The sequence below is a fragment of the Ostrea edulis genome, chromosome 6 (genome assembly GCF_947568905.1).
Source record: "Ostrea edulis chromosome 6, xbOstEdul1.1, whole genome shotgun sequence".
Classification (NCBI taxonomy): domain Eukaryota; kingdom Metazoa; phylum Mollusca; class Bivalvia; order Ostreida; family Ostreidae; genus Ostrea; species Ostrea edulis.
The window spans coordinates 5,325,686-5,352,237 of NC_079169.1; the positions used below are offsets into that span (position 1 = coordinate 5,325,686).

The following is a 26,552-nucleotide window of genomic DNA, read 5'->3' on the forward strand; positions in this document are numbered from 1 at the left end:
TGTATTATCATTATTATCACATGTATTATCATTATTATTACATGTATCATTATTATTACATGTAGTATCATTATTATTACATTATTATCATTATTATAACATGTAGTATCATTATTATTACATGTAGTATCATTATTATTACATGTAGTATCATTATTATTACATTATTATCATTATTATTACATGTATTATTATTATTATTACATGTAGTATCATTATTATTATTGCATGTAGTATCATTATTATCACATGTATTATTATTATTATTACATGTAGTATCATTATTATTATTGCATGTAGTATAATTATTATTACATGTAGTATCATTATTATTACATGTATTATCATTATTATTACATGTAGTATCATTATTATCACATGTATTATTATTATTATTACATGTAGTATCATTATTATTACATGTATTATCATTATTATTACATGTAGTATCATTATTATTACATTATTATTATTATTATTGCATGTAGTATCATTATTATCACATGTATTATTATTATTATTACATGTAGTATCATTATTATTACATTATTATCATTATTATAACATGTAGTATCATTATTATTACATGTAGTATCATTATTATTACATGTAGTATCATTATTATTTGAGAGATTTATTTCATGTCGTATAAATCATGTTCATTTATTAAAACAAAATTCATTTTCGAAACAACTAATTGCCCTCCTATTAATAAAGTAAAGAGCTGAGCTTCAGAAATTCCAATATGTCATGTTTTTCATCATACACGTAGGGATGTCATTTTTTAAATGACAAGCTTAAGGTAGCGACGGATAGCAACCACGTGATCAGTAAAAATTGTGTATTTTCACGTGAATTCATTTTCCGGAATTCCTTACTCCGTCATAGAATAGTCGAAAAACAAAAAGGGGTTCCGAAAGTGTTTTGTTGTTGTGACTGACTCGCCTACAGAAAATATGCACATACCACATAAGTATACGTCAATGTCTGTAATAATGGTAGATCAAATGTTTCATCTGTGTGAAACTTTTTGCTAATCGAAATGTTAAACCAACCACCAATCCATGTACATAGATGCGCTACGTAAACAAAGTTGTTGATTGATGCATCGTAATGTCCGAGTGCTGCATGCTGAGAGATTAAATACTGTTTATACAGTCATTGAGAGGCTAAACAAAGTTTCTTGCAAGAAGAGGAAGTTGGTGGATGCATTCAACTTGGACAACGAAATCATAGTTTCGTTTGGTGAGTGGAAAAAATGCCATAAATTTGTATTCAAAAGTTCAACTCACATTTCCTCTGCTATTTCACAACGCGATTTATAATAACATCTGTAAGTTTAAACACACGACATACAGTAGATGTATTATTTTTTATGTATATATGTATTCCATATGTGCATAAAATATAACTCCCACCGGTGCATGTGATTGTAAACGAACGGATGTCATGTAAATGTATACCACATTTGTAAACATGGGCTCTCACAACTCTTTTATTAAGAAAATAATAATATCGTTATGAAAATAACTGTTACGAAAATAACATACCTTGAACTACATGTATAAAAGTAATGAAAAACAAATATCTGTATAGACCTACTATCTAGGGGTATGAGGGAACCGGATAAAAAGTGGAAGGTGGGGGGGGCATGTGTTGAATTATAATTCCCTAGACTATAGTATACATATACTATTACTTTGAAATTTCAGTGACCTAAGAAATATATCAAACCTGAAGTTTCGTGTTTCACACAAACATGTAGGTTGGCAAAACCTTTTTAATAATGTAAATTAATCACAAGTCTGCATATGCCCTCTCATAGGCAAATGTATGCACTGTATGTATAAGTAAGATATGTATACTACACGTATGCCCTTCTCTTGACCCACATTTTGTAAATGAAACAGATATGATAAGTCTATGGCAGTTTATGAAAACGTATATACATGTCATCTCATTGCAATTTATAATTTTGAAACATCAGTATTTAAATTTTAACTGAATATGTGTTGAGACACAGTTTTAAAATTCACATTGTCTGACTCAATCTAATTACTCAGAGGTATAATATAGACCTAACTGTGCAAATATCAGTTATGATGATCTTTTTTCTAGGCATCAGCCTGAAGACCGAGGGAGGTTAGATAGGACCAGTGCAGGTTGAAGTGGATTTCGAGTCAACAAGTATAACAGCAAGAGAGGTACTATATTTTTTTTTTGATAAACATTTGTAAAGACAATTCTGAGTATATCAGATATTCATCTTTTTTGCTATATTTAAATATATTTATCTATATTTTGAACAGGTACTCCATTTACAGTGATGATGACATATCCCCTGGACCCCCACAACTCCACAAATTTAAAAATGTTTGATCAAGTTCCAAAGATTAAAGAACTACTGCAAAATTTGGGACTGGATGAAAAACATTAATTCACTTATATGAGCTCAGAGCAGTGGATGTTATACAACATACTTTAAACTAAATTGTGAATTTAATACATGTCATGTACTCGTATATTACAAGTACATGCCTTTTGAAAGACAATAATATTGCATAGATGTAAAGGAAATTTCAATGTTGATTATTCTTTCTTAGATATATTAGTAAAAAATGTGCACATGATAGAATATCAATTTTATAACTTCAATCAATGTGTTTGAATTTTCCTTGTAATTCAAAATTTAGTTGAAACATACATCATAGATACATTAATGTATATCAAATTTTTAGAAAAGTTTCATAATGGAACTAATTCACCCCCCCACCCCCCCCTTATACATACAGTGAACATAGACCTTCACCTGGGGAAAACTTCAGTTAGTTAATGCAATATACATGTACATGCATTCTCAGTTATCCAATAGTGAGTTTTTGGTTCCATGTGAAACTACAATGAGAAATCTTAAACTTATGAAAGACACACCTATCTGTGAGGGTAAGATGACTCAGATGGACTTAAATGTAGTGATCCATGGGCAGTCCATAGGTCTCTTTCCATTGATATTAATTATTTATTGAAATATGAAATGGTTATTTAAACATATTTGGTGTATTATACTGTATAGTGATATAAATTTCTATCAAAAAATATGCATAGGTAATAGATTTGGTCCAGTTATTACATGAAATTGTATGAAAAATAACTAAATATTTAGGCAATCATTGTGAGTGCAAAAAGGTCAACTGCAATAGCACACACTATATATCATTCTTAAATGGCTCATAGAAACTTCTAGTATTGTGAGTTTGAATGCTCAATATGGTAATTTGGGAATGCTTAATCATTTAAGGTCAATAGTTTATCTCTGCTGACTGTATCTCTTAAAATTCATTTCTAGAAGGGAGGGGGTAGGGTTACAAAATCTGACATATTTTCAGATTAAACCTCATTTGGTATATTTTTTTCTATTCAGTATTTTAGATACTACTTGACTTATTGTAAAAATGAAATAAAATCAGAAATTTTATGAGCAGAATTTTGTTGTTGTCAGAAAATGTATGCCTGATAGTATTTGAGAAATGTCATATTTTAGGTAAATTTGGCCAATTGCCAAGTCGAATCATGCCAATGTTTTCCTTAGATGCATTTTGAATTTCTAATCCATGTTGATTTTTTATCTGTTTGTGTTTAATTTACATAACTATATATGACAAACAATATTTCTGGTGTCAATAAATTTTTTTATTGGCTTTTGTGTTAATTTGCTCAATTTTGGCATTTTTTGCCTTTTGGGGCTGCAAAAGAGGGGATTTCAATCTCGCTTTCCTCGAAAATTAACCTGATTACTTTTGTTGATTTTTTGATATGTTTTAGGATAAAGTCAAAATGTTACAATAAATAAAATTGAAAAAAATTCAATGAGCAGTTTTTTTGGGGCTAGCTATCAATAGCTACCTTAATCAGGTCTGTGTCGTCTTCAAGAAAGTTGTAATTGTGTAGGGTTAACCATGTATCTCACCAAGTCATTGATTGGTCTTTGTGTTCAAATATGTTTATCAATACCAGTTTATCATCATTAAAAATATTAGTGAGAGTATATATATATATATATATATATATATATATATATATATATAAAGCACTAAAAATGACCAACGACAGTGAATTGTCAAATTTTCAGGACAACCTGTCTCTATATATATATATTCAATCAACAAATAAAAATAAAAGTTAAGACAGTTTCACTGGATTGAATGATTGTTCAAGGTGAGAAATAAATTCATGATAGTAATCAAGGGTTTTTCGCTTTCACTGGATTTTTGGAATATAAAAATATAATATAATATATATTCAATCAATTCTTTTTAAAGTCAAAAATAAAATTCCGTACTCAAACTTATTTGAAAATTAGAGTTTGAGTCAAAGTTTCTATACTCAAACGACAGAACACATCATAGGCACCTGAAGTTTGAACCCAAAACCATTCCCTTTGATCCACCACCCACCCCTTTTAATTTTTAAAACAAAATCAATAAGGAATATTTCCTGAAAATTTGCGGATTCTATGTACATGTATATTATATCTATTGTTTACTTTTAGCAAACACTTAAGTTAGACAGTTTCACTGGATTAAATGATTGTTCAAGGTGAGAAATAAATTCATGATAGTAATCAAGGGGTTTTCCCTTTCACTGGATTTTCGAAATGAATTAGCTCTCATTTACAGATGTCCGGTCAACGGTAGGTTGGAGGGGGTGCATCTTGAATGGTCTCTTTATTTATATCCTTCTGTGACTTTGACAATTTGTATTTCATCAGCGCTCACTGTGGCTTTTTCTCTACATGTAATTTTGTTCACGTGCTCAGTGAAAGTAGCTCTGATCACGAAAACGTGACGTGGTCAGACTGATATGATAGACAGTGACGAAACTAGCAGTTCAGCTGGTATCAGGTAACACATCTGTCTGAAGATCCAGGGATTTCTGTTTCAAACCTCCTTAATGTCCGTTGTACAGTAATTTCTCTTTTCCGTTACATTTGATGTTATGATCTATTCCTGGACTTGACACATGAAAACGTCTGCATGGGGAGAGTCTGGTATTTTGTCTTAAAGTCCGAGGAAAAAGAATAAGGGTAGCATTCGGAGTTTGTTGTGAACGACAGAAAATTCATACTTGTACCTCAGGGTGTTTTTTCGTATCTAGTAATAGCAACCTCTCGCGTCTAGTTACCAGTTTCAACTCTTTGGCATGCCTAGTGATGCAAAAAACCGTGACGTCCCAATCGGAACACCGCCGCCATTTTGAACGCAAAACATACGGAAATGGCCACGTTGTTGCGGCTGACTAACAGTCATCTCCCCTTCTCTGATTGGTTTAGAGTTAGCTTAGTAAGAACACAATATGAAAACCAACTATGCACTAACTATGACAGAGAAATTTATTATTTTACTTAGTCTATGTTAGCTTAACGTCAAATAGAAACTTCAGACGTATTGTGCCACAATATATGCGAGAAGTGATGGAAATCAAATGCGAATTCTGAAAAATTCCAAAGAATTTTTAGTAAATTGGAGATCGCAACAACAAAAAATCCCAAATCGACAGCATCATGACGTTCGACTTTTCAACACTTTGCACGACCAACCATCACGATAAATTAAAGATTAGGCTTTCTAACATAACTGACAACTGCTACGCACATGTAAGTACTCTGAATTTAATATTAAAAACATGCTGGGGTTCCTCATGGACACTATCTACGTAGTATGTGGTGATTAGGTCTTACAACACTGTGTTGGAATTCCCATGGGCACGAATTGTGCTTTTTTCAACCTACCTAGTTTTGTATTATTCAAAAGATTCAAAATGAGAAAACCACTTATTGATGTGGCCTTCAACTCTACATTTATATAGACTGAGTATATGTTATCTATTTGCTTCAACTCTACATTTATATAGACTGAGTATATGTTATCTATTTGCTTCAACTCTACATTTATATAGACTGAGTATATGTTATCTATTTGCTTCAACTCTACATTTATATAGACTGAGTATATGTTATCTATTTGCTTCAACTCTACATTTATATAGACTGAGTATATGTTATCTATTTGCTTCAACTCTACATTTATATAGACTGAGTATATGTTATCTATTTGCTTCAACTCTACATTTATATAGACTGAGTATATGTTATCTATTTGCTTCAACTCTACATTTATATAGACTGAGTATATGTTATCTATTTGCTTCAACTCTACATTTATATAGACTGAGTATATGTTATCTATTTGCTTCAACTCTACATTTATATAGACTGAGTATATGTTATCTATTTGCTTCAACTCTACATTTATATAGACTGAGTATATGTTATCTATTTGCTTCAACTCTACATTTATATAGACTGAGTATATGTTATCTATTTGCTTCAACTCTACATTTATATAGACTGAGTATATGTTATCTATTTGCTTCAACTCTACATTTATATAGACTGAGTATATGTTATCTATTTGCTTCAACTCTACATTTATATAGACTGAGTATATGTTATCTATTTGCTTCAACTCTACATTTATATAGACTGAGTATATGTTATCTATTTGCTTCAACTCTACATTTATATAGACTGAGTATATGTTATCTATTTGCTTCAACTCTACATTTATATAGACTGAGTATATGTTATCTATTTGCTTCAACTCTACATTTATATAGACTGAGTATATGTTATCTATTTGCTTCAACTCTACATTTATATAGACTGAGTATATGTTATCTATTTGCTTCAACTCTACATTTATATAGACTGAGTATATGTTATCTATTTGCTTCAACTCTACATTTATATAGACTGAGTATATGTTATCTATTTGCTTCAACTCTACATTTATATAGACTGAGTATATGTTATCTATTTGCTTCAACTCTACATTTATATAGACTGAGTATATGTTATCTATTTGCTTCAACTCTACATTTATATAGACTGAGTATATGTTATCTATTTGCTTCAACTCTACATTTATATAGACTGAGTATATGTTATCTATTTGCTTCAACTCTACATTTATATAGACTGAGTATATGTTATCTATTTGCTTCAACTCTACATTTATATAGACTGAGTATATGTTATCTATTTGCTTCAACTCTACATTTATATAGACTGAGTATATGTTATCTATTTGCTTCAACTCTACATTTATATAGACTGAGTATATGTTATCTATTTGCTTCAACTCTACATTTATATAGACTGAGTATATGTTATCTATTTGCTTCAACTCTACATTTATATAGACTGAGTATATGTTATCTATTTGCTTCAACTCTACATTTATATAGACTGAGTATATGTTATCTATTTGCTTCAACTCTACATTTATATAGACTGAGTATATGTTATCTATTTGCTTCAACTCTACATTTATATAGACTGAGTATATGTTATCTATTTGCTTCAACTCTACATTTATATAGACTGAGTATATGTTATCTATTTGCTTCAACTCTACATTTATATAGACTGAGTATATGTTATCTATTTGCTTCAACTCTACATTTATATAGACTGAGTATATGTTATCTATTTGCTTCAACTCTACATTTATATAGACTGAGTATATGTTATCTATTTGCTTCAACTCTACATTTATATAGACTGAGTATATGTTATCTATTTGCTTCAACTCTACATTTATATAGACTGAGTATATGTTATCTATTTGCTTCAACTCTACATTTATATAGACTGAGTATATGTTATCTATTTGCTTCAACTCTACATTTATATAGACTGAGTATATGTTATCTATTTGCTTCAACTCTACATTTATATAGACTGAGTATATGTTATCTATTTGCTTCAACTCTACATTTATATAGACTGAGTATATGTTATCTATTTGCTTCAACTCTACATTTATATAGACTGAGTATATGTTATCTATTTGCTTCAACTCTACATTTATATAGACTGAGTATATGTTATCTATTTGCTTCAACTCTACATTTATATAGACTGAGTATATGTTATCTATTTGCTTCAACTCTACATTTATATAGACTGAGTATATGTTATCTATTTGCTTCAACTCTACATTTATATAGACTGAGTATATGTTATCTATTTGCTTCAACTCTACATTTATATAGACTGAGTATATGTTATCTATTTGCTTCAACTCTACATTTATATAGACTGAGTATATGTTATCTATTTGCTTCAACTCTACATTTATATAGACTGAGTATATGTTATCTATTTGCTTCAACTCTACATTTATATAGACTGAGTATATGTTATCTATTTGCTTCAACTCTACATTTATATAGACTGAGTATATGTTATCTATTTGCTTCAACTCTACATTTATATAGACTGAGTATATGTTATCTATTTGCTTCAACTCTACATTTATATAGACTGAGTATATGTTATCTATTTGCTTCAACTCTACATTTATATAGACTGAGTATATGTTATCTATTTGCTTCAACTCTACATTTATATAGACTGAGTATATGTTATCTATTTGCTTCAACTCTACATTTATATAGACTGAGTATATGTTATCTATTTGCTTCAACTCTACATTTATATAGACTGAGTATATGTTATCTATTTGCTTCAACTCTACATTTATATAGACTGAGTATATGTTATCTATTTGCTTCAACTCTACATTTATATAGACTGAGTATATGTTATCTATTTGCTTCAACTCTACATTTATATAGACTGAGTATATGTTATCTATTTGCTTCAACTCTACATTTATATAGACTGAGTATATGTTATCTATTTGCTTCAACTCTACATTTATATAGACTGAGTATATGTTATCTATTTGCTTCAACTCTACATTTATATAGACTGAGTATATGTTATCTATTTGCTTCAACTCTACATTTATATAGACTGAGTATATGTTATCTATTTGCTTCAACTCTACATTTATATAGACTGAGTATATGTTATCTATTTGCTTCAACTCTACATTTATATAGACTGAGTATATGTTATCTATTTGCTTCAACTCTACATTTATATAGACTGAGTATATGTTATCTATTTGCTTCAACTCTACATTTATATAGACTGAGTATATGTTATCTATTTGCTTCAACTCTACATTTATATAGACTGAGTATATGTTATCTATTTGCTTCAACTCTACATTTATATAGACTGAGTATATGTTATCTATTTGCTTCAACTCTACATTTATATAGACTGAGTATATGTTATCTATTTGCTTCAACTCTACATTTATATAGACTGAGTATATGTTATCTATTTGCTTCAACTCTACATTTATATAGACTGAGTATATGTTATCTATTTGCTTCAACTCTACATTTATATAGACTGAGTATATGTTATCTATTTGCTTCAACTCTACATTTATATAGACTGAGTATATGTTATCTATTTGCTTCAACTCTACATTTATATAGACTGAGTATATGTTATCTATTTGCTTCAACTCTACATTTATATAGACTGAGTATATGTTATCTATTTGCTTCAACTCTACATTTATATAGACTGAGTATATGTTATCTATTTGCTTCAACTCTACATTTATATAGACTGAGTATATGTTATCTATTTGCTTCAACTCTACATTTATATAGACTGAGTATATGTTATCTATTTGCTTCAACTCTACATTTATATAGACTGAGTATATGTTATCTATTTGCTTCAACTCTACATTTATATAGACTGAGTATATGTTATCTATTTGCTTCAACTCTACATTTATATAGACTGAGTATATGTTATCTATTTGCTTCAACTCTACATTTATATAGACTGAGTATATGTTATCTATTTGCTTCAACTCTACATTTATATAGACTGAGTATATGTTATCTATTTGCTTCAACTCTACATTTATATAGACTGAGTATATGTTATCTATTTGCTTCAACTCTACATTTATATAGACTGAGTATATGTTATCTATTTGCTTCAACTCTACATTTATATAGACTGAGTATATGTTATCTATTTGCTTCAACTCTACATTTATATAGACTGAGTATATGTTATCTATTTGCTTCAACTCTACATTTATATAGACTGAGTATATGTTATCTATTTGCTTCAACTCTACATTTATATAGACTGAGTATATGTTATCTATTTGCTTCAACTCTACATTTATATAGACTGAGTATATGTTATCTATTTGCTTCAACTCTACATTTATATAGACTGAGTATATGTTATCTATTTGCTTCAACTCTACATTTATATAGACTGAGTATATGTTATCTATTTGCTTCAACTCTACATTTATATAGACTGAGTATATGTTATCTATTTGCTTCAACTCTACATTTATATAGACTGAGTATATGTTATCTATTTGCTTCAACTCTACATTTATATAGACTGAGTATATGTTATCTATTTGCTTCAACTCTACATTTATATAGACTGAGTATATGTTATCTATTTGCTTCAACTCTACATTTATATAGACTGAGTATATGTTATCTATTTGCTTCAACTCTACATTTATATAGACTGAGTATATGTTATCTATTTGCTTCAACTCTACATTTATATAGACTGAGTATATGTTATCTATTTGCTTCAACTCTACATTTATATAGACTGAGTATATGTTATCTATTTGCTTCAACTCTACATTTATATAGACTGAGTATATGTTATCTATTTGCTTCAACTCTACATTTATATAGACTGAGTATATGTTATCTATTTGCTTCAACTCTACATTTATATAGACTGAGTATATGTTATCTATTTGCTTCAACTCTACATTTATATAGACTGAGTATATGTTATCTATTTGCTTCAACTCTACATTTATATAGACTGAGTATATGTTATCTATTTGCTTCAACTCTACATTTATATAGACTGAGTATATGTTATCTATTTGCTTCAACTCTACATTTATATAGACTGAGTATATGTTATCTATTTGCAATTCTCATTTTCATTCATCTGTCGATTCAATATATCCCAGTTAACTCGGCATTAAAGAAACCACAGAGTCTTCCATATCTGTTTCATATTGAAAAAATTTATTGAACATAGATGTTAATGGCAAACTAACAACTCAATTTTGTGACAAACGGGATGATTTCAGCTTCTCTATCGTCAACTTCCCATATTTATGAAACAATATTTCATAATCATCTGTCCCTTGGGGATCCGGGTTAGAATAGGTCCTCAATACCCTTTGCTTGTCGTAAGAGGCGACTAAATGGGGCGGTACTTCGGGTGAGACCGCAAAACCGAGGCCTCATGTCACAGCAGGTGTGGCACGATAAAGATCCCTCCCTGCTCAGAGACTGTGGGTGCCGAGCATAGGGTTAAATTTTGCAGGCCTTCACCGGCAATGGTGATGTCTCCATATGAGTGAAATATTCTCGAGAAGGACGTTAAACAATTTACAATCGATCATTATCATCTACATATGGTTTTTATTTTTCTCAACTGATTCTATACGCAAGAGCATGTTCTGCGTATGATAAATTTCTAAATTGAGACAGGCTGCTGAAAAATAAGCTGATGTTACAGGGCTTTCAACAGTCTCGTTTTAAAATCAGCATTTTGCAAATTTTATGGTCCATAGAATGATTTAATTTACTTTATACAACCTGTCGTTAGGTCGAATGCTGTCAGGCGTTTTTCATACCAATTGTTAGACCTTTCTTTGCATACTGATTTTGACTATGTATTACTCCGTTTACCTGGCCCCAAGACCATAAAATGAGAATATTCTTAAGTCAAAATTTTAAATCCAGCTAACTTTTGAAATAATTTTCATGAACAAATAAAATTTTCAGTATATGCATTTGAATCTTTTTTTTATAAACCTGCAGTTGTCTTTAAACATCAGTGCTGGACAAATCTTAAGATATAAGTAATCAAAATTTTAACTTAAGTCTATATTCTCAGTTTATGGTCTTGGGGCCTGATCAAAATAGAGAACTCACGGCCGGTCGGCGGAAGATGTTCGCTTCTCCTGGGCACCTGCTCCTTCCTCGGGTGTATCCAGGGGTCCGTGTTTGCCCAAACTCTTAATTTTGTATTCTTTGCAGGATACTATATATGAAATTGATCACTGTGTGTATATTTTTTTTTCGCTGTGAAAGTGGTGGCAACCTTTTTTCACAAAATCTCTCAATGGCATAGGAATACCCTGGTATATCTTTATGACTAATAAAAACAATATTTGGTACAAAAACAAAAGAAACCTGATGAAACTATGTTAGATAACCGTTTTTAGTGTAAAGAAATATATAAGGAAGAATCATTGTCTTGCCAGACAATAGTTATTAGATCACCAGATATTACATTTTAATGTGCCTGCTTTGAAGTTAAAAGTTTTTGAAATGATTACATTTGTAAATACTGGTGTTACCGTTATATATAATATAAAGGAATTTTCATTGAATTCAATTTTTTGGCGACAAAATGACAGCTAATGCCCCTTAAAATGAACATTTAATTCCATTGGTAGAGGCCATATAAGGTGTGCACATAGGTCGGTAGGGGATTGAGGGTCCGAATCTAACTTCAATCCCCTGAGTTTTAGATATTTTTCTATTTGTATGCACTTCCAGTTGTAAAATACTAAATGTCAGTCCCGATTGGACCCCTAAAAATTTTGCATTGGCGGGTATAACCCACTTCCGGAGCCACTTCCCTTGGGAATATTTCTGTATCATTCAGAAATTAAATTTTCTTTGTGCCTTTCCTACTTGGTAGCCTTGAGAGGAAATCAATTTTCTTAACTAAATAACATGCATAACTTCCAAATCTACCATAATGATTCCATTTGACTCTACACTCAAAGCTACGCTCGTCTAACGATAGCATCGTCAACATATTAGCTTCATAAAGCTGAAAATTACTTCCCTGTAAAGAATATTGATTCCGAAAGGGGGGTGCAGGGGGATTAAGGGTAATTACAAACCACTGTTCTGTAAAAATGACCATTAGGATTCCAATGAAATCCACAGAGGTGTTCGGCATTATTTCATGCTTTGATTTTCGGTAGTGTGAAAACTTGCATGGAATTAAAAAGACGAACTATTTATATATCGCTGCGGCGAACATATTGGACAAGACAATAAAAAAAAAACCAATAATGAAATGAAATGACGGTAAAATCTTGAAAACATGGTTAGATATTTTCTTATGTCTTTTGTTCAGTAATTAGAACATCATAAGCTTCATCAAAAAGAAGGCAAATTTCCCTTGAAAGTACGTTGTAGCGTCTTGAATTCAATTTGCTGACAAAATTAGAACAGTTGAGTATGAAAGTGTTTAGTTAATGTAATGAACATTGATCTCAAATCCCATGTTAATTTCACTCTAGGACGAAGGCGACAACTTCATTCACATCGTTTTGTCATTCACAGGTTTCTAAATATGCACACAACAAAACAAATGACTATAGAGAAGACCGAAAGTCTGGAACGTAATGATATGATCGTCCAACATACTTTATTACCCTGCTAGATATTCTAACAAGTCTGCTGTTGACATCATTGCTTCGTCACTAAATTAGGTGTGGGTCATCCTTGTTGATACAGAAATTGTGTAAACAGTTTTTCGAACACGTCCTTGAACAGTTATTACTCAGTCAGTACACGTTCAGACTTCCGGAGAACCACTCACGCCACACAATCAGATTTCCTGAGAGCTACTCATTGATGTGTGAATACTCTGTAGTTACGTGAATCCTCAAATCCTTCACTGCTAAAAATTCTTGGAAGCAAAAAATATGTCGGTGGTGTTGTCGTGGCAACAGAACAACCGGAAGTACAGGACACATCGTTTGACCAAAAAGAACAGTACAGATCTAGAAATAGAGAACAGCTATGCAGTAAGCCAAAACTTTCATTAAATACCATTATTCTTATACAGTGTGCCATGAAATTTGTAATGAAACATTCATTTCGATCCATGGTGGTTTTGATTCGATGCTGTAATGATTGCCTTAACTAAAACTGCATACTATTAGAATAGATACGAGTTTTGATTGGTTTTTTAAAAAGCAAAAACTTTCTTTACATTTTGAAGTTAAACATCACGACCAAGAGCCACATCTTTTTTTAACGTAACCGTAAAGTGGTAACCTTTATCTGGTAATTGTAAACTGGTAAGTGTAAACTGGTAACCTTAATCTGGTAACTGTAAACTGGTAATCTTAATCTGGTAACTGTAAACTGGTAACCTTAATCTTGTAACCTTATACTGGTAATCTTAAACTGATCCATAATCATGTCATTGAAAGGCAAGAAAATGTTCAATATTTCTTGATAGGTAATATATAGGTTTAGCCTAACAGCGTGGTGGTCGTTTTAATTGGTTTATAATTGTGTAGATATTCGTTTTGATTGGTTTATAATTGTGTAGATATTCGTTTTAATTGGTTTATAATTGTGTAGATATTCGTTTTGATTGGTTTATAATTGTGTAGATGTTCGTTTCGATTAGTATATAGGATGCCGGTGATCGTTTTTGATTGGTATGTAGATTTTGTCTGTTTTGGTACTTGCTATTGTATGCTCGTATGATGTAAATACGTTTCATGTACCTCATGTGCCATTCCATGGTTTGAGTGAAATAAACTGAAGTGGTTTAACCGAACTATAGATAACTACACCATTTAGTATTTACCGTCTGTAGTAAAAAAAAAAAAATACCCAAAAAGATAAATAAATGGACTGCAGTAAATGCATGCAATTCAAAAAGTGAATGAAGTCACTCATTTGAAATTTTTAAAAAGTGACTGAAATTATTCAGTTGAAAACTAAACACTTTTTGATCACTTGTGAGGAACGTTTCTGTATGTTTATTCGAAAAATCTCTTTCATCTAAAAATAAATACGTTTCATCTTTAGACAAATATCATCAAATGGTTTAAAGAGACATTTTTATCTTCACAAAAAGGTACATTTATAGAGATATCTATATAGGTATTTTACGTGTACAACTGAAAGTGCATCGAAGTGGACAAATATACATAACTATTTTTCCATCAAACTCAGGGGTGGTGGGTGCGTACCCTCGCAGGGCGGTGATAATCCTGAAAATTTATTTGAGACTCCACAAGCAGCAACGGCATATTTTTAAAAAGGACAGTGGAATAATATGATATTGTACATAATCCTAATCTTTATCACAATGATTTAATATATCATTATCAATATTCATAAATCCTACGGTCGTTATAACGATCTAGTTTGCCAATACAACCTATCATTGTCTGACGTGTTTCATACCGATTGTTAGACCGTTCTTGGCACACTGATTTTGACTACGGATAACTCCGTTTACCTAATCAAGATATAGGGCTCACAGCGGATGTGATCGGTCGACAGGGGGTGCTTATTCCTCCTAAGTACCTGATCCCACCTCTGGTGTGTCTAGGCGTCGGTCTTTGCCCAACTCTTAATTTTGTATTCCTAGTAGGAGTTATGAGATTGATCACTGTTCGCTATATTCACCTTTCATCAGCAGCCGCATAAACTAAATGAATGTAGATTCAAGTTTGATACATGTTTAGCCCCCCCCCCCCCCCTCCCTCATTGTGTTGTTGTAAGGATAAAGTGATAAATTGAGATCCATTTACAAGCCTAGAATTAATGAAATTGATCAATCATTTGATGCCAATCTTACAGTTTTATATTTTCATAGATATAAGTACAATAATGAATTTCCCTGCCACAGTTGGTTGATGTACATGTTAAACTAACACCGTCACCAAGATTTGTGTCATTGAGCATGCCAAAGAGTTGAAATTGGAACTAGGCGGGAAAACAGATGCGGGAAAACACATTTTTGTTTATGTTGCCCAAAACCATCTCTTTAATTAGATCCACCACTTCCTCTTTTGTATGATGATGTCATAACAAAGGTCGTGTCGCAATATCTATCGTATTGCAGTGGCGGATTTAAGGGGGTGGGGCAGCCCCGCCCCGCCCCCCTAATTTTTTTAATCTAAGGTAAATCGTGGTCTCTTGTTTAGAAAAATGTACTATACGATAAAAGAAGCAATAATTTCTACCACTCCCAGAGAAATAAACGGCAAAATCTTTTGATTTCTTGAATTACATTATTGGGAGACTTTAATTTTTCCAAACAACTCTTAAGAATTTGCGTCATTTTATTAATTCACCTTATCAAAAATAATAGAAAATAGTACAAATGACTAAATAGGAGATATATTTCAAGTCCTATAAAATCTCTAAAAATCCAGGAGCTTCCGGAGACTTCGCCTCCTGGGCCCCACCTCAAGGCGGCCCCCAGACCCCCTGCCTCATAAAGTTGCGCCACCCCCCCCCCCCCGTAACTGCAATTCCTGGATCCGCCCCTGTATTTCCTCGGATATGATTAATATGACACTTAGCTATACATATAGAATCATATGAGATGATCAACGTAAGTTCATAATCTCGGCCCAATGACATATTACTTTGGGAGATTAAAAAAAGAAGACGGTCGTTAGGATTGTGCATATTTTTGAAGTAGGGGATCTAAGATTTACTTCTTGTAGAATAACTATCTACAATAAGATACATCGATCGTTTTGCCACTCCTCGTGATGTTACCATGTATAAGTGAATATGCTTGTATGTATAAACCACCGCCTATTCTAATTCTCGTCGTGCTGTACGATAGTGGGACATTGTTGGGATGTGAAAAGTGTGTGTATATCACGTTATCATCATGTGCGTTACATCTCCTCCATAAGATTCGAACCGGTGTTCTGTAGTATTGTTAATTCTTTTGTAAGTAAATTTTGAAATCAACATTTAGAAATTACGAGTTATTAAAAGACTGGAGTATTATCAGTTTTTAAAATTGCACGTAAGTTAAAAGTGTCTTGCTCTCAAAATTTATAATGCAATTTACGGTTATAAATTCAAAATTTCAATCAAAGATTTGATCAAATTTTGAATTATTGGCCGAAAAACTAAATTTTTAAACAAAATATCGGGTAAATCAATGTAGATGTGTTAAGAATCCTTGTTTTGTTTGCAAAATTATATAAACGTAATTAACTAATAACATTTGAATTAGAATTGATTCCAAATCCTTACTACTTGAATAAGAAATTGCGACATTAAAATACACGCCTAGGGGTATAAATATTGGCAATATATTCGATGAAACAAAAACGATAAAATCTCGCAGGTTTCTTCTAGCTATTTGATATATCAATCCTTCCCGAAATCAACTCGATAGGTTAAGTAATTAAGGAGTGAATTTACTAGCACTCTCTCTCTCTCTCTCTCTCTCCATTAGCGAAAATTATCCCATGGTTTAAAGTAAATATCGTGGTCAACAAACTTTGTACGTTATTGTGTTAATATGTTTCTCCATTACTTGGCAATATTTATACATATTTATACATATATATCGTTAATCAGACCCCATTGAATAACCTCGATCAGGCCGCTTTTAGATATATTTGTTTATGAAAACTCTAGCAATAGTAATGTCCGATTAGTTTAATTTCCGAATGTTCCCAAAATATCAGAAGCACTCGGTGAATGCCGATTCAGTGTCTTTTTTTTTCAGTTTTGGTCACCAAAATAGAAATTCATTAGTTCAAGGGAGAATCAGGATTGCGAGCTTTCCAACCTAACTGGAAATTAATCGCCAAACAATGTTCGTGGAGGGAAATAACCCTTTATTTTAGGCTTCCAAATGAAACCGTCCATTTGTGGAGATACTTTTGTTTCATATTGTGAACGGACGCAGGACAAGCTTACGGAAGCAGCGCTCGACTCGCAGAATTGCAATTTATCAAAAATCCAATTTAGCCAAGCGTCGTAAGATTTGGTTAGCCTGCCATTGATCGCTCATCAGCCGTGATTGGCTATTGCACCCATCTCGATATATGAAACTTCTATTTAAAATAACTTTGAACTCCATCTGACCCATATTTAATTTGCCATACACGACCGAGTCAATTCGGCAGTCCTGTCTATAGCGCTATCCTAAGGCATCCTCTTGATTGCAGAAATTAACATCTCTCGCACTTGTGGCTGATTGTAAATTAAAAGCATGGATCATTATCCATATTTTGTAATCTACGTACTGCTTATGGTCATGTGGCACGGTGATTTTAACTGTGATATGATGATACATGTAATATTCAAGAGATTAGTTCTAGGGAGAATCTATATAGTGTAATTTTCAATATACACCGCATAGTAAGGGACCCCCCAAGCCTCCATTTTTTCAATATACTCTGATAATACAAACAAGCAGGAAATTTATTCCTTATATTTATACTTGTATCACAACTTGTTTTTTAAATGAGTACATGTATAGGTTTTTTTACGACATGTTGAACAAACTAAATATCAGTTACCAAAACTGCTTTTTATTTGTGCATTGCGCGTTATTAATGGGCGTATTATGCGTTATATTGAGAAATGTAAGATATTAGCAAATTTTGTTTTACAGCCAAAGCATTGGTGATTGTCATTATGTGCAAATATAGGTTTTGTAAACTCTGAAATCAATAGACATTACAAACAATATCGGCAAATATGGAATTAGCAAGAACCAACATTCTTTATGAATGGTTCTTTGTGTCCTTGGTTCAGTGTATTGGATCAGATGGACTACTAATTAAAATTGTCCAATTAGTCAATAAAATGAAATAATGTCGATAAGTAATGTAGAGGATGTCACTTGGTTTATGTGTTAGAATCTGAAAATGAGATTTAAGAATTTTTTTTTAATTTTCAAGAGATGTTGACTTTTTAATTTCATCTGGAAGGTCATTCCAAAGATGTGTTGCAGATCAGCGGAGTTGGTGTTGTTCGTATTTATTATTATTTTTTGGTTAAGTGTTGTATTTCTTTCTCAAAATGAGAGGAATGGAAGTCATTAGATTTATAATTTTGTTAGAGGCTTCCTTGCTCATTGTTACCATATACTCATTTTAATTGCTCCATATCCGGGAGTAGAGAAGACGATTTTTAAAGATTAATGCACTAATTTTCACAGCTTTTACCTTGAATTTAAGACCTCGATAGAGTAGAGGTCATGAAATTTATAAGTTACCCCTTCCCCTACAGATGCTACATACAAAATTTGGTCAAGATTAGTTTAGTAGTACTTGAGAAGTAGTTGAATAATTCAATTGTTAACGCACGGTGAACGACGGACACCGGATGGGGACTGAGAGCAACAGGTCTTAAGAGTGACTCAGGTAATCTTATAAAATTGGACGTCGTTGAAATGGTGACCATCTCAATGGATCCCGATTTTAGCAAGATACAAGCAATTGCAACGTAGTTCTAAAATATTGTTTTCGGAAAGGACCATTCTGTACTTAGCAAAGGTTTTTGGGTGAAGTTTGAGCTTGGTAAAACCAAGGGGAGAGAAATATGCTCCAGACTAGGATTTTACACAGAGAAGTTAATTAGTTCACCTTTGACCCTTGATCTAGAAAATTGGTTCATGGCCACTGCACATCCTCCACCCACGGGCATTCTATGGGTAAAATTTGAGCCCGATTGGGCCATGGGTAGAGAATATATGCTCCAGGCAAAAATCTTACACTGATAGGTTTATCTACAGTGACCTTTGATCTAGGAAATTGGATCAAGGTCACTGCACACCCTCTACCCATGGAAACGTCTAAATCTCATATCCGGAAGTGACGGCAGCATCACATATTAAAAGGTTCAAATAATTATCTATTATTTTTCAAGAAAATCGACTGAGCTGTGCAAAATTTGTTTTTTGCAAAGTGTGTTAATATGGTCGATATCAACGCACTTTGAATTTTTTTTTTAAAGTCCGTTGACTTGGACCCAAATTAAACGCATTTTGAAAAACAAAATTCAAAGTGCGTTTTAAAAGGCAACTTTTGTAAACCGAGTCGCGTATTCGTGTGCTATTAATTATATAAGCTAGTTTTACCCAATGCCCTGATGATAATATATTTGAATTAAAAAAAAGCAATTTCTTTTATTTTAAATCATTGTTGCCTTCGTTTGACACCTTCTCTGTTTTGTTTTTCGTGGAAACGAGACTTGTCATTTGAAATTTAGAGAGATCTGGTTGCGATATATTCTATTATAACGGCCAGCTGGCATGGGGGCATTTTCATATTGGGGATTGAAGACCGTAATCGAAATCACTGCGATACTCGGATCGATTTCAAATTAATATACTGTAGACAATTTGTTCTGGTTTGTAGAATAGAGACTTACACCTAAACATGATCAGTATAGGACTATATTATTGTAGAATAGAGACTTACACCTAAACATGATCAGTATAGGACTATATTATTGTAGAATAGAGACTTACACCTAAAACTAGGGCGCCGCAAAACCGGTACATGACACGCCCGCATACATTACTGACCCAGGAATTTGAACAAGTAAGAAAGGATTATCCACAAAAGGATTTCGCCGGAGTTGCAATAACAATGTATTTTGCATTAAACAAATCTAAGTCCAAGGGCTGTAACTCCTACAAAAATAGTGGGACGGCATTCCCCTTGTAATATGCACATCTACACATTGTGATATTCCTTTATACTAAGTTTCATTGAAATCCTCCAAAGGGTTTAAGAGGAGTTGCGAAGACAAGGTACTCTAAGTCCAAGGGCCCTAACTCCTTCAAAAATAGTGGTACAGCATTTCCCTTGTAGTATGCACATCTCCGCATTGTGATCTTTCTTGTCCTAGTTCATCAAAATTCCCAAAAGGGTTTAGGAGGAGTTGCGAAGACAAGGTATTTTGAATCGAAAAAATTAAGTCCAAGGGCCGCAACTCCTTTAAATATATTGGACAGCATTCCCTTTGCAATATGCACAGATCCACATTGTGATCTTTCTGTGTACCAAATTTCATCAAAATCCCCCAAAGGGTTTAGGAGGAGTTGCAAAGACATGGTACTTGCAAAAATATATCTTAGTCCAAGGGCCCTAACTCCTTAAAAAATAGTGGTGCGGCATTTACCTTGTACCAAGTTTCATCAAAATCCCCCAAAGGGTTTAGGAGGAGTTGTGAAGACAAAGTATTTTGACAGACGGACGACAGTATAACATAATACGCCCGCATTTTTATGCGGGCATATAAAAATTATCAGCATAGGACTATATTATTGTAGAATAGAGATTTACACCTAAAACGATCAGCATAGGCCTATATTATTGTAGAATAGAGATTTACACCTAAAACGATCAGCATAGGACTATATTATTGTAGAATGCTATAGACTTTACGGCACTTGCCACAAACATTTTTTTTTTCAAAAATGATGGATTAAAGGAATTTTATGTTTGTATTTATTACAACCAAACTAAGCCAGCCATATATATATATATATATATATATATATATATATATATATATCTCTCTCAACTCATGCATCCATTTTATTACATGTATTTGTGTTTGTATCCAGTGTACATAAATTTAAAAAAAACAAACAAACAAAAAAAAACAAAAAAACACCTTCAACCTGAGAAACTGAATTGGCACATGACATTTCGCGTGTCCCTGTCGTTTATTCAGGACACACGAATCGTTATGACGTGTGATAGAGTGTATATTTCCAGGTAGACTGTATTTCCGGTTATCTGTACACCACATGCTTTCATGAATTATTTCGTACCCGCAACTGAGCCTCAGGAGTAGTCATTGACAAAGATGGCGATGTTTGCCAACGTAGGTTTTTTTTTTCTCTCTCTCGAGTTTCAAATTAGGAACAGAACACTGATTAAATATTAATAGTTTCATTGGGCGAAAGAGAATTTCTGCGTGTTATAAAGAACAAAGGAGTAAAAATAGGATCATTTTCGGATGGCTAATAGGTGTCAGTAGAAAGTCGGTCGGAAGTTACATTAAATCATTTAAGGATTATTGGTCAATCAAATTTGAGAAACGGCTTGCTTATTGTCAACGTTCAGTTCGCGTGGCAAATAATCAACCTGTATGTAGTTGAATGAATAAATTCAATTTTATATCATTCATTTTTCATCCTGTAAAGATTAGCAAGACAGTGACAATGAAACCTGTCATAAAACAAATTCCATATTCACATCGATTTATTTCCCGGATCATGCAACATGAAAATAATCAGTAAATAAATATTATACATCGGAATATTAACAGACAAAGCAGAGGAAGAGGGGTTTTATGAAGGTGCATGATATACGGTGCAGGGATCCAGGTCATATCACATATAAAAAAAAATATAACTGTACATATATATCATTATGTGTTTTTTCTAGTGTAAATCTAACATTAGTTACTGACAATAATTAGTTTTTAATTCCATTTTCCTTATTCTAACCCAATATCCATTGTTTAAAAAGTCGTTTTGGGATTGCTGATGCGACTTTGCATAAGTCATTAATTTGTTATCTTGGGTCACTTTTTCTACAGAAAGAGGACAATAAAATCGTTCTTTCTGACCATTTATGATTTATACTGTATACACTTGAAGTTTAATCTAAAAGTAGTTATGAATGCTATAAACATTTTAATGGCTGGGGTGCATATATCTACTTTATAAATGTGATCGACACCTTTGTGATTTTCATACAGGAATTCGCACAATATACAAGAGAACAGGTGGAAGCAAGAACGAAGTCCGGGGTCGATACTGTGTTATCGACTGGTGTGATAAAACCATAGATTGATCGAAATCAACAGGTTACAATTGCTTTATATCGTTTTTCTTCAGATCTAATTTTGGAAACACAAGGTTGACAATATCCCCAACAACATGACTTATTATAAAATCAAGCATATCATATCATTTCAACATATCAAATTTTTCTTAATTAACATGAAAAATGATCATTCAAATTATCCCAACGGTGTGACATATAGTATCACTGTAAGCGCATATTAAACAAGTGACGAAAAACTATCAGACAATGTTTTCGACCATTTATCATATTTAGTACAACAACTTAAATATTAGCGATCATTAAAGATCGTGAACTACATTTTGGGAAAGTTTCCTTCTCTCACCAAAGGCGATAAAAGTACGCAGCCAAAATGACATTTACGTAATACGTTATCTACGAAATATCCGTTTAGAGTGTGCCCATTTCCCGCCACTTTCTATCGGTGTCTGGAGATGAAGCGCACCCTCAATCCAACTCACGCTGGGATTCTAATACATCAATTACATTACAGGAGACTCGCTGTTCTTACTTCTGCTAAAATTGGCTTCTAAAATTGGCTTAATTGTCGCCAAGATGTATATTGCCTTTCTAAATGTCAGACCGGTGTGAAAACCTAATTTAACGGGACCACCTGACATAATTTACGACTTGCAGTCGAGAAACAAAGATGGTGGTCGGCTCAAACTTTTGTCACGTGGAAATATTTCCACCAATCATTTTTCAGAGGTGCAATATTTGGGTATTTTGAATGTCAAAACTCATTATGAGAGCCCTTGTTGTCTGTGTTAATTTCCGTTAAAACGCCGTTACATGCGGGCGTCTACAGCACTGCATGCCGATTTATTTTAGATCTTTGAGAATATTTAATACACGATTTTGCTCTGTTGACGCTAGATTATTTTATCTATGGTGTACAGTGCTTATTTGGGAATTGTTTAACAAGTGATTCGATAAATTTGTCCTCTGTGGATTATAGATTGTTTGTTTTGAAATTTCTTCTAGCGCTTGATGGTATGAACTCAGCGATTGAGGAGCCGTCTCCGACTCAGGTCTCTCCATATATTTATAGAACAACATGAACCCACTTTAGTTATTAAAAAAAAAAAGAAGCAATTGATGAAATGGTACTGTACGATAACACATTTTGTGTGTCTTTTTAACAGGCTCAGAGATCACTTAGTCTGAATGACATCACGGTACCAGAGGAACAGAAGAGAGGTGAGTGACGACTCTGGTCTATAAATAATTTCTCGTTTATGGTGTAGAACGTGTATATAGCATTTAGACGTATATTTCAGAACTAAAAGAAGCGTTTGGAATGTTTGAGACAAGGAAGGGGAAAATGTCTGCCAAAGACCTGGGACCACTTCTACGCTGCCTTGGCTTGAATCCCTCCGAGAGAGACTTGGAAGAAGCTCGACACGAACTTGATGTTAGTGGTACGTTAGCATGGTACTGAGTAACTATAAATTCTTAGATTCTATCTCAATCTGATTATATGTTCAGACATTAAATGTTTGTTAAAACGCTGGTATAAACAGGAAGTAGGTCAAAGTAATATACGTTCGATATTTTTCTCATTCATTTATGACATGTCAATTGTCAAACGTTCCAATATTTGAATCTTTCCCATTAATATTGTTTAATTTTTTCCCTTAGAAGTGTAAATAAATCATTTGTATTGTACATTTTCCATTTCTGTTGTATACTTGTTTATTTATATTGTATAATGTATCCGAGGGATTATTTATTTACGTTTGTTACAAAAGATGACATTGGTTTAAACCACGGTTCCGTTATTAAGCCATAGGCTAAATCTTTTTCATAACATATTTACCTTTAGATATGTAAATTCTATTGAACTTTTACTCGCTTGTTTAACTAGTCCTACACGGAAATAGTGGACCATTTTATATTGTGGTTGAGCATCCGGATCATTTCGCTCGTTTTCAACATGATACAGGCTAAAACTTGACCAATGAAATCAAACAAGCCAATCTCTCTGATATAATACAAATGAAACATTTTACAATACAAATGGAAAATATGCAAAACAAATGCAAAACACAATACAATTGGAAAATATACAGTGAAAATGAAGAAATGTACAATATAAATGGAAATTATATACTACAAATGAAAAATTACACAATACAAATGGAAATTATTAAATATTGCAACGTTTGACATACCATATTAATTCTGATATGCTTTATGAATGAAAATTAACAAAGAAAAGCATATCAATCCAACTGAATAAGAAATTACATGTACATATGTATCACCACCATTATCTTCAATAACATGACTGGCTACACAAAGTAATGTGACGTCATCAACGCATTAGATCATCCTTGGAATCAGTTGGAACCTCTCGTCCTTTACTATGTAACAGGGGGTTCCGATCGTGTTAAAAACTTAAAAAGCGAATATATCAAGTGATCATTAAAACAGAGATATATTGCAGGATCCAGTAAATGTTTTACCAAGCCCCTATCTCCTCACAAAAATATTAACTGCTATGAATGGGAAACTTCAGACGTATTGAGCTACAATACATAATGCAACAATGCAAGAAATAATGTAAATCAAATGTGGATTCTTAAAAATACCAAACAATGTTAGATTTATAAATGTGAAACCACAAAACTTTCACCAAATCAACAGCATCAAAACATACGACCTTTGAACACTTTACACGACCATTCTTCAAGACAATCTAGACGCCAGTTTTTTGATACCATATACAGGTGGGGTTTTTTAAAAATAAAAACGGAACACGGAAATGACTGAATATTGATTAACGTCACTCTCGAAAATATTTCGAAAATATTTCCCTCATATGGAGACTTCACCGTTTTCGGTGAAGGGCTACAAAATTTAGGCCTATATACGGCGCTTACGGCCTTTGATGCATGCATTCTCCTTCATACCATGCAGCACATTAAGAGAAGGAGGTTTCATTTGGAACACTTCCAATTTGGGGAGTTTTTTCGTATTCCTTCAATAAATAAAATACTTGCATGATGACACTTCACTGTATAACGATACTTTAGTACATCTAGACAGTGATTTGACTATAATTGGTATTGTTTGGTATTAAAGTCATTAATGACATTGACTTTCAACAAGTGCTTTGAAGCCGTAAATATAGTACGATCGAAAGCCGAAATATCCGGTTTAATTAAGATTTTTCAATATTTCTCTCTCAACACTGAATTCAATGATATCAAACTTGTTTGTGATTTTCTAAACAAGAATCATAAGTTTTTCCTGAAATTCTTTTACGAATGTAACGAACCGGAGTTTCCACATACCAAAAAGTAGCATTCCGACTTTCTGTCGTACTACATTTGCGGTAAATGTCTAAAACGCGCAATTTGATTGGTCGATAAAAATATCAACAAATATATGGTTGGTAAAAAGGGAAATCCCGAATAAATCTTCTCAAAATTAATATTGAGGTGAATACACTCATAGGCACATACACATAATAATAAAAAAAAAAATCGTCTGGACCAATCGAAGAGTATCAAATTCCTAAACATTTAATAAAAATCGCATGTATAATAAATGTTGTGTTGTCTTTCCAGCGAAAGGTCGTATATCCTACGCTGATGTGGAACGTTACGTTGTAACGCATGGTGACGTCTATGCAGAGGAAATGGAGGACATTCTAGAGGCGTTCCGAGTCTTGGACAAATGCGGAAACGGTAAAATATCCGTGACAGATTTTCGACGGTGCATGACGACCATGGGCGATCGAATGTCAGTGGACGAAGTAGAAGAAATCATTAAATATGCAAAATCGGATGGATTCATCGAGTATGAAGGTAGACATTGAAGAACTTGGTTCATCCATGTATTTATGATAACTCGGTTGTTATTGCTTAAGGACGGACGATCCTC

General features: G+C 32.6%; 1 protein-coding gene and 1 long non-coding RNA gene across 3 annotated transcripts in view; both read left to right on the top strand.

Annotated features, from left to right (window-relative positions):
• Window positions 1-26,552, top strand: part of LOC125646018 (calmodulin-A-like) — a 50,203-nt gene that overhangs the window by 20,100 nt on the left and 3,551 nt on the right. The window contains exons 1-4 of one of the 2 annotated variants that reach the window (XM_048872129.2): window positions 23,293-23,692; window positions 23,807-23,861; window positions 23,942-24,082; window positions 26,237-26,476. In XM_048872129.2, coding sequence (XP_048728086.1) covers window positions 23,657-23,692; window positions 23,807-23,861; window positions 23,942-24,082; window positions 26,237-26,476 — 472 coding nt within the window. In that variant the 5' untranslated portion in view covers window positions 23,293-23,656. Of the gene's footprint in view, window positions 1-23,292; window positions 23,693-23,806; window positions 23,862-23,941; window positions 24,083-26,236; window positions 26,477-26,552 lie in introns of those variants that run through there. The other variant, XM_048872128.2, reaches the window with a different exon arrangement.
• On the top strand, window positions 811-3,698 carry LOC130047102 (uncharacterized). The gene is made up of 3 exons (XR_008796146.1): window positions 811-1,245; window positions 2,119-2,204; window positions 2,310-3,698. It is a non-coding gene; the product is annotated as an uncharacterized LOC130047102 (long non-coding RNA).